Source organism: Zeus faber (genome assembly GCF_960531495.2).
Source record: "Zeus faber genome assembly, chromosome: 8".
Classification (NCBI taxonomy): Eukaryota; Metazoa; Chordata; class Actinopteri; order Zeiformes; family Zeidae; genus Zeus; species Zeus faber.
The window spans coordinates 293,927-310,446 of record NC_137195.1 but is presented as its reverse complement, the minus strand read 5'-3'; the positions used below and the strand labels follow the sequence as shown (position 1 = coordinate 310,446).

Below are 16,520 nucleotides of genomic sequence, written 5' to 3'. Positions count from 1 at the left end.
TCTTGCCAACCGGTACAAGTCCTTTTCTTCTTTCTTACTGTCCAACCTCTCATACAACTCTTTGTATGCCTCTTCCTTTGCCTTTGCCTTTGCCACTTCTCTCTTCGCCTTGTGCTGCATCAGCTTGTACTCCTCTCTACTTTCTTCATCTCTCTGACTATCCATTTCTTCTTTGCAAAACTCTTCTGCTCTATGCTCTCCTGTACTTCCTCATTCCACCACGAAGAGTCCTTGTCTTCCTTCCTCTTCCCATACCGAGTACCTCCTTGGCCATTTCCCTCACCACTTCTGCAGTTGTTCCCCAGTCATCTGGTTACCGTTCATTCCCTGCCTTACCTCTTCCCTTAATTCCATGCAACACTCCTCCTTTTTCAACCTCCACCATTTTATCTTTGGCTCTTCTTTCACACTCTTCCTCTTCTTGGCCTCCAGAGCCATCCTACAGACGACCATCAGAGGCTGCCTAGCAACACACTCCCCTACCACCACTTTGCAGTCACTAATCTCTTTCAGATTGCACCTCCTGTATAAGATGTAGTCCACCTGTGTGCACCTTCCTCCACTCTCGAATTTCACCCTGTGTTCCTCCCTCTTCCTGAAATACATATTCACAGGCAATACCATCCTTTTGGCGAAATAAACCACCATCTGTCCTTCCACATTCCTCTCCTTGACACGATACCTACCCATCACCTTCCGGTCACCTATGTCTCTGGTCCCTTGGCCAACATGCCCATTGAGATCTGCTCCAATGACCTGATCTGCTCTCTCCCTTGGGGACGCTCTCCACCACGACATCCAACTCACAAAATAATTTTTCTTTCTCTTCCATTTCACAACCAACTTGGGGAGCATATGCACTGACCACATTCATTATCACCCCATCCAACACTCTCGTCACCTCCAAAACACTCTTGACATATTCTTCCTTCAAGACTACCCCATTTCTCCTGCCATCCAATCCATGGTTTGTACATCCAATCCATGTCATCCAACAGTTTGTACCCGGCTCTGATACTCCTGGCCTTACTCCCCTTCCACCAGGTCTCTTGTACATATAGTACATCTACCTTCCTTCTCTCTATCATGTCACCCAGCTCTCTCTCTTTACCCTCTATAGTGCCAACGTTCAAAGTTCTCAACTCTACTGTCCTACCCTTCTTCCTCTCCCGCTGTCTCCGGACACGCCTTACCCCCACTTCTTCTTCCTCGGCCGACAGTAGCATAATTTCCACTGGCACCCTGTTGGCTAACGGCACCAGAGGCGGTCGTTGTTAACCCGGGACTCTACCGACCCGGTATGGAAATCCGATTTGTTGTCCGCATGTTTGATTTGCATGGTTTTTACGCCGGATGCCCTTGCTGACGCAACCCTCTCTATTTATCCAGGCTTGGAACCGGCACTGATGGCACACTGGCTTGTGCACCCCCAGTGGCTAGATAGTATTATATTGTATTATATTATATTATATTATTTTATATTGTATTGTAGCGTATTATGTTATATTATATCATATTTTATGGTATTGTTTTGTATTATATTTTGTTGTATTGTATTAGATTATATTATATTGTATTTTATAATATAATATTATATCATATTATATTATTTTATATTATATTATATTATATTATTTAATATTGTATTGAATTAGATTGTATTGAATGCATTGTATTGCATAATATATATATATATATATATATATATTACAGACCGCTCGTCAGACCCTCAAAACCTGCTAAGAAACAGGTGAAGACCTGGCCAGCAGGAGCCATCTCTGCCCTCAAGGACTGTTTTGAGTGTACTGACTGGCACATGTTTAGTGAGGCAGAAACCACTGGCGGCTCCATAGACTTGGAGGAGTATACGGCATCAGTGACTGGTTACATCAGTAAGTGCATTGATGACGTCACTGTCACCAAGTCCATCACCACACTCTCCAACCAGAAGCCATGGATGACTGCAGAGGTACATGCTCTGCTGAGAGCCCGAGATACGGCCTTCAGAGCAGGAGATAAGGAGGCTCTGAGAACAGCGAGGGCCAAACTGTCCCGGCACGTCAGGGGAGCAAAGTGAGCACATGCCCGGAAAATCCACTGCCACTTCAGTGACAGCAGAGACACACTGCAGCTGTGGCAGGGCATCCAAGCCATCACCAATTACAGGACATCAACACCAGCCTGTGATAGCAATGCCTCTCTGCCTGATGTGCTGAATGTGTTCTATGCCGGGTTCGCAGCACAAAACGATGTGGTGCCGTGGAAGAACACTCTCCCTCCCGATGACCAGGTGCTATGTCTGACCACAGCTGATGTGAAAAAGACACTGCGCCGAGTCAACCCGCACAAGGCTGCTGGCCCAGACAATATGAATGTAGACAAAATCAAAGAGATGGTTGTTGACTTTAGGAGAACACAGAGGGACCACACGCCACTGGACATCGACGGCTCCCCAGTGGAGATTGTGCAGAACACCAAATTCCTGTGTCCACCTGGAGGAGAACTTAATCTGGTCCCTCAACACCGGCTCCACTGTAAAGAAAGCCCAGCAGCGTCTCTACTTCGTGGGGAAGCTGAGGAGAGCCCACCTCCCGCCCCCCCCATCCTCACCACGTTCTACAGAGGGCCTGTAGAGAGCATCCTGAGGAGCTGCATCACTGCCTGGTTCAGTAACTGCACCAACCTGGACTGTAAGAACCTGCAGCGAGTAGTGAGGACAGCTGAAAAGATCATGGGAGTCCCTCTCCCCTCCATCTCAAACATCTACCCCACACGCTGCATCCGCAAAGCAACCAACATTGCAGAAGACCCCACCCACCCCTCACATCAACTTTTCATCCCCCTCTGGCCGAAGGTACCGAGCACATAGTCCCTCACATCTAGACTATGCAAGATCTTCTTCCCCCAGGCCATCCCACTCCTCAACACTCAGGGACTGATCTGAACCCCCCCCCGCCCCCTTGCTGCTATATAAACTCTGCACTGTACTACTACTGTACTACTGTACTACTGCACTAAGACTCTGACCACCACACTGTCACTTTACTTTCTACAACCAAGTTCAAGTTCAAGTTCAAGAGATTATTTGTCACATACATATACATACGTTCATACATATATGCAGTGAAATGTCATGACACCTGGTGATTACGCACAATAAGACCACTAAACAAGATGTTGTTTAAGTCACTTTAATAAGTTGTTTTTTGCACACCGCCAGACTATATGTATCATGTTGTTCAACTGTGTTCTGTGTTGCACCGAGGTTCTTTGAGAAACCTTATCTCATTGCACTGTGTACTGTGTATATGGCTGAAATGACAATAAACCCTCTTGAATCTTGAATCTTGAATTTTGTTATATTATATTGTATTATATTATATTATACTATTTTATTTTATATTGTATTGTATTGTATTGTGTTGTATTCTATAATATAAAATTATATTGTAGTATTTTATATTGTATTGTATTGTTTTGTATTATATTATTTGATATACTATTATATTGTATTGTATTGTATTGTATTATATTATGTTATATTATATTATATTATATTTTATGATATTATATTGTATTATATTATATTGTATTATATTATATTATGTTATATTATATTATATTATATTTTATTATATTATATTGTATTATATTATATTGTGTTATGTTTTAATTTCAAACCTGATTCTGCTCTGAAGCTGTAATTTCCGGACCGGAAAGGGTTAACCTTGGTCAGGAAGTCCCGCCCACTTTCCAAAGGCTTTTACTGTTTTCTTTTCACTGACACTGAGGTCCAGTCCAGACCCTGACCCGGACCGTAAACCGGCCCCTGGACCGGACCCTGAACCGGACCGTGAACCGGCCCCTGGGCCGGACCCTGAACCGGACCGTGAACCGGACCCTGGACCGGACTCTAGACCGGACCCTGACCCTGAACCAGATCCTGACCCTGACCTTAACCTGGTCCAGATCGAACCCTGCGCTACCGGACTCCAGCCCCGCATGGACCACCCGCGGGTATCCCGGGTCCCGGAGTGGTAGCTGGACTGGAAGAGGACCAACCTGTTGTCGGTCCCCCACAAGCACCATGCAGCTTCGCAGCGTTGCGCGGACCGGGGACCGACCCGGCGGCGTGTCGGTGCTTCTGGATCCGGTCCTGGTCCTGGTCCTGGTCCTGGTCCTGCTGGTCCAGGTCTCCCGCTGTAAACCCCTCAACTCCACCCGAACCGAACCGGAAGCTTCAGGAGAAGAACAGGAACCGCGAAGAGGTGAAGATGATTCTGTTTTATGAATTTGTTATTTAATATTAAATTGTGTGATATGATATTAAATTATATTACATGATATTAATTCGTGATTTAATAAAAAAAAACATGTTATATGATATTAAATTATGTTATATGATATTAATTAGTTATTTAATATTAAATTATGTTATATGATATTAAATTATGTGATATGATATTAAATTGTTATATGATATTAAATTATGTTATATGATATTAATTTACGTTATTTGATATAAAATTATGTTATATGATATTAAATTATGTTATATGATATTAATTTGTTATTTAATATGAAATTATTTTCTATGATATTAAATTATGTTAAATTATTTTATATTATATGATATTAAATTATGTTATATGATATTAATTTGTGATTTAATATTAAATTATGTTATATGATATTAAATTTTGTTATATGATATTAAATTATGTTATATTATATTAATTTGTGATTTAATATTAAATTATGTTATATGATATTAAATTATGTTATATGATATTAATTTGTGATTTAATATTAAATTATGTTATATGATATTAAATTATGTTATGATATTAAATGATGTCATATGATATTAATTTGTTATTTGATATTGAATTATGTTATGATATTAAATTATGTTATATGATATTAATTTGTTATTTAATATTAAATTATGTTATATGATATTAAATAATGTTATATGATATAAATTTACGTTATTTGATATTAATTTGTTATTTGATATTAAATTACGTTATATGATCTTAAATTATGTTATATGATATAAATTTACGTTATTTGATATTAATTTGTTATTTGATATTAAATTACGTTATATGATATTAAATTATGTTATTTGATATTAAATTATGTTATTTAACATTAAATCATGTTATATGATATTAAATCATGCTATATGATATTAAATCAGGCCATATGATATTAAATTATGTTATATGATATTAAATTATGTTATATGATAACATATTATGTTATATGATATTAATTCATGCTATATGATATTAAATTATGTTATGATATTAAATTATGTTATTTGATATTAAATTGTGTTATATGATGTTAAATTTATGTTATTTGATATTAATTTATGTTATTTGATATTAAATTACGTTATATGATATTAAATTATGTTATTTGATATTAAATTATGTTATATGATATGAATTACTGTTATATGATATTAATGTATGTTATTTGATATTAATTTATATTATTTGATATTAAATTATGTTATATGATATTAAATTATGTGATATGATATTAATTTATGTTATTTGATATTAATTTATGTTATTTGATATTAAATGATGTTATATGATATTAAATTATGTTATATCATATTAAATTATGCTATATGATATTAAATCATGCTATATGATATTAAATTATGTTATGATGTTAAATTATGTGCTTTGATATTAAATTATGTTATATGATATTTAATTATGTTATATGATGTTAAATTATGTTATTTGATATTGAATTATGTTATGACATTAAATCATGTTATATGATATTAAATCATGTTTTATTATATTAAATTATGTTCTATGATATTTAATTATGTTATATCATATTAAATCATGCTATATGATATTAAATTATTTAATATGATATTTAATTTTGTTATTTGATATTAAATTATGTTATATGATATTTAATTATGTTATATCATATAAAATCATGCTATATGATATTAAATCATGTTGTATGATATTAAATTATGTTATATGATATTAAATGAAGTTATATTATATAATTTTATGTTTTACGATATTAAATCATGTTATATGATATTAAATTATTTTATATAATATTAAATTATTTTATATATAAAATCATGTTATATGATATAAAATCATGTATGATATTAAATTATCTTATATATTAAGTCATGATATATTGTATTAAATGATGTTATATATTTAATCATTCTTATATGATATAAAATCATGGTATATCATATAAAATGATGTTATATAATAAATCATGTTATATGATATTAAATTATGTTATATATAAAATTATGTCATTATTCACAGATAATAGTCTTTGAAGAATTAGGAATGTGTGTCAATGTAACGCATTTACATAACCATTCAATTTAAGCCATACAGGTACTGGAGGCGTACAGGTACTGGAGGCGTTCAGGTACTGGAGGCATACAGGACCGTGTAGTATCTATGGGGCGGGGGGGTCCATTTTAGTATGGGGAGCCGGGCCTGGCTGACAAGGCCAGTTGCAGACGGGAAGAAACTGTTCTTGTGGTGAGAGGTTTTGGCCTTGTTGGACCGCACTCCTGCCAGAGGGAAGAGTTTGTGTTCGGGGTGGAAGGGGTCAGCCACAATCTTACCTGCATGCCTCAGGGTCCTGGAGGAGTACAGGTACTGGAGGAGTACAGGTACTGGAAGCGTACAGGTCCTGGAGGCGTACAGGTCCTGGAGGCGTACAGGTCCTGGAAAGATGGCAGATTGCAGCCAATCACCCTCTCGGCAGACGGAATGACATGCTGCAGTCTGCCCTTGTCCTTCGTAGTTGCAGCAGCGTACCAGATGGTGATGGAGGAGGTGAGAATGGACTCAATGATGGAGGTGTAGAAGTGCACCATCATCGTCTCTGGCAGGTTGAACCTCCTCAGGTGCCGCATGAAGTACGTCCTCTGCTGGGTTTTCTTGATGATGGAGTTGATGTTCAGCTCCCACTTGAGTTCCTGGAAGATGACGGTTCCCAGGAAGCGGCAGGACTCCACAAAGTCGACTGGGGAGTCACACGGGGTGATGGGGGTGATGGGGGTGATGGTGGTGAGTGGGGCTGCCTTCTTCTTCAAGTCCACAACCATCTCCAGCGTTGAGCTCCAGGTTGTTCTCACTGCACCAAGTCACCAGATGTTCAAGCTTCCACCTGTAGGCGGACTCATCCCCACCAGAGCGGAGCCCCATGAGGGTGGTGTCGTCCGCACATTTCAGGAGCTTGACAGACTGGTGGCTGGAGGTGCAGCTGTTGGTGTACAGGGAGAAGAGCAGAGGAGAAAGAACGCAGCCTTGAGGAGAACCGGTGCTGATGGTCCGGGAGTCAGGGAAGTATTTTTCCAGCTTCACGTGCTGCTTCCTGTCAGACAGGAAGTCTGTGATCCACCTGCAGGTGGAGTTGGTCACGCTCAGCTGGGAGAGCTTGTCCTGCAGAAGAGCCGGGATTATTGTGTTGAAGGCGGAGCTAAAATCCACAAACAGGATCCTGGCGTAGGTTCCTGAGGAGTCCAGGTGCTGGAGGTTGAAGTGGAGGGCCAAGTTTACTGCATCGTCTACAGACCTGTTCAAGTTCAAGTTCAAGAGATTATTTGTCACATACATACACATACAGTCATACATATATGCAGTGAAATGTCATGACACCCGGTGATTACGCACAGTAAGCTCTATTAGCTCGAAAAATACGAAAAATACTCAAATGTGCGTAATCGACACGCGGTGCTCGCGGCCGCAAGGGGTGGCGCCACAATCGTGGCTCTGTAGGTGAACTGCAGGGGGTCCAGGAGAGGGTCTGTGATGGATGTGAGGTGGGAAAGCACAAGGCGTTCAAAAGACTTCATCACCACAGAGGTCAGGGCGACGGGTCTGTAATCATTAAGTCCTGTGGTCCTTGACTTCTTTGGGACTGGGATGATGGTGGGGGATTTAAAGCAGGCTGGTACATGACATGTCTCCAGTGAGGTATTGAAAATTTCTGTGAACACTGGAGACAGCTGATCAGCACAGTGCTTCAGGGTGGATGGAGAGAAAGCTTTGTGGGGGTTCTTCTGTGTGGCATGGTGGCACAGTGGCACAGTACGATGGTGCGATCAGACACTGATGTACCTTGACCTTGGAGTTGAACTTGTACCTCTTTGGAAGTTGTCCTTGGCTCTTTTTATACAATTCGCACTATCCTTTTGTTCAATCTGGGGTCGATTTTCCTCTTGCGGCGGCGTCCAGGGAGGTTGACTTCAGTCCCATGGACCTTAGACTTCTTAATAATATTTACAACTGTAGTCACAGGAACATCAAGCTGCTTGGAGATGCTCTTAGAGCCTTTACCTTTAACATGCTTGTCTATCATTTTCTTTCTGATCCCCTCAGACAACTATTTCCTTTGCTCTCTCTGGTCCATATTCAGTGTGGTGCACACCATGATACTTAACAGCAGATTGACTACTTTTCTCCATTTAAATAGACTAAATGACTGATTGTAAGATTGACATCTGTGATACCAATATCTAATATAACAAGAAAACAGTTAGTTTGAAATATACTATAATCCGATACAGTGGGAATGATGCTATCGTTCCCATGGTGAAAGTTTGGATAATTCCGAACCAGAAACCGTAGGTCGATAAATCCATCCGCGGCGCTCTGAATGCTCGCACTGCCGCTTACAACGACGGTCTTGTATCCGGAAATATGGACAGTTACCATGCAGCCTTGTACATTCTGTGGAGGGCGGTGAAGGATGCTAAATGTATGTAAAGGGACAGAGTGGAGCGACAGATTGAGCAACGGGACACCAGACGCTTGTGGCAGGGGCTGTGGAATATTATGAACTACAACAGCAGCTCCTCCATAGCCATGAGTGTGAATGCCTCCCTAGCCAAAAAAATGAACTCCTTTTATTTGAATCTTGAGTCTGGCAACAACACCGCTAGCTCGCGAGCTAATTGGAGTTACACCGCTTTCGGATTCAAGATTCAAGATTCAAGAGGTTTATCCGTCACATACATATACATACTTTCATACATATATGCAGTGAAATGTATTGAGCGCGCACTCTCAGTGTCCGAGCATGACATCAGGAGGGCTCTGATGCAGGTGAACACCAGGAAAGCTGCGGGCCCAGATGGCATATCTGGGCGAATACTGAAGACCTGTGCTAACCAGCTGGCCCCGGTGTTCACTAGGACATTCAATGCCTCCCTGGTCGAGTCGGTGGTCCGTCCTGCTTCAAGAGGTCCACCGTCGTTCCTGTCCCGAAGATCACCTCTCCTGCCTGCCTGAATGACTACCGTCCGGTGGCCCCCGCCTCGGTGGTCATGAAGTGCTTCGAGAGGCTGATTAAGGATAACATCTGCACCTCCCTTCTCCTGCACCTTGGACCCGCTACAGTTCTGGTACCGGCCGAACAGGGATGGATGCGGTCTCCCAGGTACTGCACACCACACTCACGCAACTGGTTGGGCGGAAGGGGGGCTATGTGAGATTGCTGTTCATCGACTATAGTTTAGCTTGCAATACCATAGTCCCCACCAGACTGACTGTCAAGCTGCGGGAGCTAGGACTAAGCACTCCGCTGTGCTTGGATTCTGGACTTCCTCTCAGCCCGGCCCCAGGTGGTTAGGGTGGGGAGGCCCATGTTCAGCTCCCTCAGCCTGAACACGGGATCCCCCCAGGGCTGTGTCCTCAGCCCCCTACTGTACTCCCTGTACACACATGACTGTGTGGCCAGGTCAAGCTCCAACATCATTATCAAGTTTGCTGATGACACCGTCGTGGTGGGCCGGATCAATGACGGCGATGAGAAGGTCTACTGCGAGGAGGGGGCTGACCTGTCACTCTGGTGCCAGGACAACAGCCTCCTCCTGAACGTCAGCAAAACTAAGGAGCTGATTGTGGACTTTAGGAGGGGATTACAACCAAGGACGCACATGCCGTTACACATCACGGAGGATTTAACCTGGACTTTACACACAGACACTCTGGTGAGAAAGGCGAGGCGAGCCATCTCCGGCAACTGAAGAAATTCAGGGTTTCGGTGAGGATCCTCAAGTCCTTCTACTCTGGAGCAGTGGAGAGCATCCTGACAGGCAACACCACTGCCTAGTTTGGGAACTGTTCCGCTCAGGACAGGCGGGCCCTGCAGAGGGTGGTGCGTTCAGCTGAACGTACCACTGGAACTAACCTCCCCTCCCTGCTACCATCCTGTTATCTCCCAAATAGGAGCCTTTCTGTGTGGAGTTTGCATGTTCTCCCCGTGCTCACATGGGGTTTCCTCCACCTAATGTCAGTCCGGACCCCCACCAAAAAAATCATGCACACATCATGGTCTGACCAGCGATGGACACTCATCACCAGGTCCCCGGGCGCGTCCACGAATGCTGCCCACTGCTCCTGGCTGTGCCCCTGGAGGAAGGAGAAGCCAGGATGGGTCAAAAGCAGAGAATCCATTTCACCGGCCACCATCCAAAGCATGTGCATGTGTGTGTGTGTGTGTGTGTGTGTGCGTGCATGTGTTGTAGTGTGGTGTGCTGCGTGACAATTAAAGATTCTTCATTCATTCATTCTTCTTCACTTTACTGCACATATCTGTCTATCCCAAATACATAACTCAATTCCCTTCTATTTTGTACCCCTGCTTTGTATTTGTTTTTGAGTCTTATTTAATTTTAATTGTATTTATATTATTCTATTCACTAACTGCATTATATTTTAGGAATCAGTTCGTTTCAGTTAGTTGTTAGGTAGGAATTCGATTAGCTATTATGTTCTGTTTAGTAACTATTGTGCATAATCTCCGGGTACGTTGCAAATACATTTCACTGCATATATGTATGAAAGTATGTATATGTATGTGACGAATAAACCTCTTGAATCTCTTATAATCCAATTATTTATTATCTTTTCTAAGGGGTACCAACAAATCTGTCCAGGCCATTTTAGAATAGAATTGATCTCTTTAGCAATAATTGATCTCTTTTCACAGTTTCTTTGCTTTACTCTATGACATACAAAAGGCATGCAGGTTTAATTTCATCACTTTTCAGGAGGAATGAAGCATTGTTTCAATGAGCTGTAAGGATACCAACAAATTTGTCCACGTCTGTACATATATACACACAAACACACACACACACAAACTAACACACACACAAAAACACACATAATGTATATACACACACACAAACCCACACATACATATACACACACACACATACATATACACATACACATATATACACGCACGCAGTAGTTCTTCTGTGGCATCGAACCGGACGGACTAGACTTCACTCCCCTTCGTGCGTCAATAAGCCTTGGGCCCCGTGACCCTGTCGCTGGTTCACCGGTCGTCCTTCCTTGGACACTTTTGGTAGGCAGCAACCAGTGCATAGCGGGAACGGCCCACAAGACCGGTGCTTGTGGAGATGCTCTGACCCATTCGTCCAGCATCACAATGTGCTCCTTGTCAACGTGGCTCAGATCCTTACGCTTGGAGCTGATCACAGCCCTGATGTCTGTCTGTGTGTGTGTGTGTGTGTGTGTGTGCGTGTGCGTGTGTGTGTGTGCGCAGGGCAACGTGGCTCCGCCCCCCTCACCAAGACAACGCCCTTCGTGCTTGTGGACAGAGCCAGGACCCGTCTGGCCGACACCCTGCAGGTCAGAGCTGAAACCAGTTCAGTGCTTTTACTGGGATCCTGGACCCGGACTGGTTTTAAAGTGAGTGAAATGGTAAAGTACTCTAAAGTATAAATACTCTAAAGTATAAGTATTCCAAAGTATAAATACCCCAAAGTATAAGTACTCTAAAGTATAAGTACTGTAAAGTATAAGAGCTCTCGGGTATGAGTACTCTAAGGTATACGTGCTTGAAGGTATAAGTACTCTCAGGTATAAGTACTCTAAAGTATGAGTATTCTAAGGTGTACGTACTCTAAAATGTATCCAGTGTACAAACTATGTACATGTACTCTGTGGTGATGTCACGAGTCAGGGGGAATTCTCCAGGAAGTGATGTTACTACCATAGGAAGTACCCCCCACCCAAGTGTTGTTTAACAGGAAGTGAAGCACTTCCTGTCTGGGGAGTGTGTGTGTGTGTCACCACTCCCCATTCCACTGATATGACGAAATGAAAGACAAGAAAAAACTCTCTCTCCTCCTCCCTCTTCCCCCCCCCCCTCTCTCTTCTCCTCTCTTTCTCCCCCTCTTTCAAGTTCAAGTTCAAGCTCACCCGGTGATTACGCACAATAAGCTCTATAAGCTGGAAAAATACGAAAAATACTCAAATGTGCGTAATCGACGCGCGGTGCTCGCGCAGGTGGCCGCAAGGGGCGGCGCCACAATCGCGATTCTGGGTTCTATAATTATATAATAGAAATAATTGTCTGTGTTGTATTAAATATACATCTAAATCCTCCTAAATTAAACTTTACCATAACTTACCTCCAGTACTTACCTCACAGAGCTTGCATCCAGCAAAGTGCGGGCGCAGTGTAGAACTTGGCACTCCCCCTCTCTCTCTCTCTCTCTCTCTCTCTCTCTCCCTCCCTCTCTCTCTCTCCCTCTCCCTCTCCCTCCCCCATCTCCCTCTCTCTCGCTCCCCCTCTCTGCCTCTCCCTCTATCTCCATCTCTCTCTCCCCCTCTTCCCCTCTCTCCCGCCCCCTCTATCTCCCTCTCTCTCTCCCCCTCTCTCTCCCCCCTTCCCCCCTCCCTCTTCCCCCCCTCTCTTTCTCTCCCTCTATCTCCCTGTATCTCCCTCTATCTCCCTTTCTCCCCCCTCTCCCCCCCTTCCTCCCTCTTTCCCTCCCTCTTTCCCTCCCTCTCTCTCCCTCCCTCTATCTCCCTCTCTCTCTCTGTATCTCCCTTGCTCTCTCTCCCCCCCCCCCTCCCTCTATCTCCCTCTCTCCCCCCTCTTTCTCCCTCTCTCTCCCCCTCTCTTCCCCCCTCACTCGTTCTCCCTCTATCTCCCCCCCTCTTTCCCTCCCTCTTTCTCTCCCTCTATCTCCCTTTCTCCCCCTCTCTTTCTCCCCCCTCTCCCCCCCCTTCCTCCCTCTTTCCCTCCCTCTTTCCCTCCCTCTCTCTCCCTCCCTCTATCTCCCTCTCTCTCTCTGTATCTCCCTTGCTCTATCTCCCTCTCTCCCCCCTCTTTCTCCCTCTCTCTCCCCCTCTCTTCCCCCCTCACTCGTTCTCCCTCTATCTCCCCCCCTCTTTCCCTCCCTCTTTCTCTCCCTCTCTCTCTTTCCCCCCCCTTCCCTCCTTTTGTCCTTCCCTCTATCTCCCTTGCTCCCTTGCTCCCTCTCTCCCCCTCTTTCCCTCCCTCTATCTCTCTCTCTCCCCCTCTCTTTCTCCCTCTCTCTCTCCCTCTCCCTCCCTCTCCCTTTCCCCCTCTCCCCCCCTTTCTCTCTCCCCCTCTGTTTCTCCCCCTCTCTCTCTCCCTCTCCCTCCCTCTCTCTCTCTCTCTCCCTTCCCCTCTCCCTCTTCCCCCCCTCTCTCTTTCTCTCCCTCTATCTACCTCTCTCTCTCCCCCTTTCTTTCTCCCCCCCTCTTTCTCCCTCTTCCGCTCCCTCTATCTCCCTCTCTCTCTCTCTCTCTCTCTCTCTCTCTCTCTCCCCCCTCTTTCCCTCCCTCTATCTCCCTCTCTCCCCCTCTCTTTCTCCCTCGCTCTCTCCCCTCTCCCGTAATCAAGCTTCTGCTGATGACATGACCTATGAAAATAAAGGAACCTTAAAAGTAAAACAAATAGTCTCTCAATTCAGTTCAATTCAATTCATCTTTATTTGATGACAGTTATTACAACAGTGATGTGTGCTCCTCCCTGAGGAGCACGGCCATCTTTATTCATCAGACAGTGCGGTGAATGATGCTCATAATGAGTTGAATTTATAAAAAGATTGTTGTCTTTGTATTGTTGACAGTGTAGTAGAAAGTGCATGTCTGTCTCTACCACACCTGTCTTACACTGACCACACCTGTCTTACACTGACCACACCTGCTTTACACTGACCACACCTGTCTTACACTGACCACGCATGTCTTACACTGACCACACCTGCTTTACACTGACCACACCTGTCTTACACTGACCACGCATGTCTTACGCTGACCACACCTGTCCTACACTAACCACACCTGTCCTACACTGACCACACCTGTCCGACACTGACCATACATGTCTTACATTGACCACACCTGTCCTACACTGACCACACCTGTCTTATGCTGATCACACCTGTCTTACACTGACCACACCTGCTTTACACTGACCACACCTGTCCTACACTGACCACACCTGTCCTACTTGACCACACATGTCTTACACTGACCATACCTGTCGTACACTGACCACACCTGTCCTCCACTGGCCACACCTGTCCTCCACTGACCACCCCTGTGCACCTCTGCTTCATATCTCCGACACTAAAGAGATCTTGTGACAATGGATTTTCTCATTTTAGCTCAAATTAGTTTAGTGTTTTGCTTTGATGGTTCCTTTTTGTTTTCTTCAACTCTTTGCTGACTGTGATGTGTGATGGTCAAGCAGTGCTGCTCTGACATGGAACCATGTTGGTGTTGGTTGTGATGGTCAGTCTCAGGAGCAGCTGACTAAAGGGACTATTTATGGGCTTCACTTCTTGGCTTTGCAGTGCTTCAAACTGCAGTGTATGTTGGGGACTTGATTTAAGATGCATCCACAATGTGATTGTTCTTTTCTAAATGTTTGTTATGTAGGATAGTCATGGACTATTACAATGACTTCAGCGCTAGGGTCTCCTCAGGCCAAAAGACATCTGCCTAGCACCGCCTGGAGAAGGGCATAATCACCAGCTGTACAATCTCGGTGTCACTCTTCTCCTTGGCTATGAACATGATTGTTAAGTCTGCTGAGGCAGAATGCAGAGGGCCCAAATCAAGATCAGGGACCCGGCAGCCGCCCATAAGAGCTTTTATGGACGACTTAATAGTGATGACCACATCTGTTCCTGGGTGCAGGTGGCTCCTTCAGGGGCTTGAACAGCTCATCTCTTGGGCGAAGATGAGCTTCAAGCCAGCGAAGTCCAGGTCTCTGGTCCTGAGAAAAGGCAAAGTGGCGGACCACTTCTGCTTTACTCTGGGAGGGACTAAGATTCCAACGGTGACCGAAAAGCCTGTCAAGAGCCTGTGTAAAATCTTTGACAGCTCCCTGAAGGACGCAGCGGCAATACAGCAGACCAAGAGCGACTTGTCATCCTGGCTCACAGCCATTGACAAATCCGGCCTCCCAGGAAAGTTCAAGGCCTGGATGCACCAGCACGGAGTCCTGCCCAGAATACTCTGGCCCCTGTTAGTCTACGATGTACCAGTGACAACGGTAGAGGCACTTGAGAGGACCATCAGCCAGTTTCTTAGGAGATGGCTGGGGCTCCCTCGGTCCTTAAGCAGCATTGTCCTGTATGGCCATTCCACCAAGCTGCACCTACCTTTCAGTGGACTAACAGAGGAGTTCAAAGTCACCCGTTCCAGAGAGGTGATGATGTACAGGGATTTGGCAGATGCGAGGTGGCCTCGGCAGGAATTCTCGTCAAGACCGGGAGGAAGTGGCAGGCACAAGAAGCCATCAGCAGAGCGTAGGCAAGGCTGAGGCACAAAACCTTGGTCGGAACCGTGGCAATGGGGAGGGCAGGCCTTGGTAGCTTTCCAAAGCCACGCTATGACCGTGCCTGTGGAAAGGAGAAGCGCCAACTGGTCCAAGACGAGATCCGTGCAGAGGTGGGGGAAGAACGCAAGTGCAAGATGGTTGATATGTCCAAGCAAGGGGCGTGGACTAGGTGGGAGCATGCGGATCCTCGCAAACTCACCTGGGCAGAGCTCTGGAGAGCTGAACCTCTGCGCACAAAGTTTCTCATCCAGTCAGTCTACAACGTTCTCCCGAGTCCGGCCAACCTTCACACCTGGGGCCTGGCAGACACTCCTGAGTGCAAGTTGTGCCAGACGAGGGGCACCATGGAGCACATTCTGAGCTGCTGCCCAAAGGCGTTAGGAGAGGGGAGGTATAGCTGGCGCCACGACCAAGTTTTAGAATCCTTGGCGGATTCCATCTGCACAGCGATACAGAACAGCAAGACCCAGGTTGCCCAGAAGCAGTCAATCACGTTCGTTAGAGCGGGGCAGAAGGCAAACTATCAGCCCAACGCTTCAGGAGGGCTCCTCACTACCGCTCGTGACTGGCAGCTCCAAGTTGACCTGGGAAGGCAACTCAAGTTCCCAGCTAACATAGCTACCACTTCACTCCGCCCAGATATGGTGTTTACATCGGAGTCCACCAAGCAAGTGGTCCTGCTAGAACTGACTGTCCCATGGGAGGACCGGATTGATGAGGCCAATGAGCGCAAGAGGGCTAAGTATGCTGAGCTCACCAGTGAGTGCCGGAGCAACGGCTGGAAAGCCCGCTGTGAGCCTGTCGAGATCGGGTGCATAGGTTTCGCAGGTCATTCACTCCAGAGA

General features: G+C 44.7%; 1 protein-coding gene across 1 annotated transcript in view; it reads left to right on the top strand.

Moving 5' to 3' along the window:
* Positions 1 to 3,786: 3,786 nt before the first annotated feature.
* Positions 3,787 to 16,520, top strand: part of adam15 (ADAM metallopeptidase domain 15) — a 49,056-nt gene continuing 36,322 nt past the window's right edge. The window contains 2 exon segments of the mRNA XM_080005726.1: positions 3,787 to 4,268; positions 11,611 to 11,768. Of these exon segments, the coding sequence (XP_079861852.1) occupies positions 4,088 to 4,268; positions 11,611 to 11,768 (339 nt within the window). The 5' untranslated portion in view covers positions 3,787 to 4,087.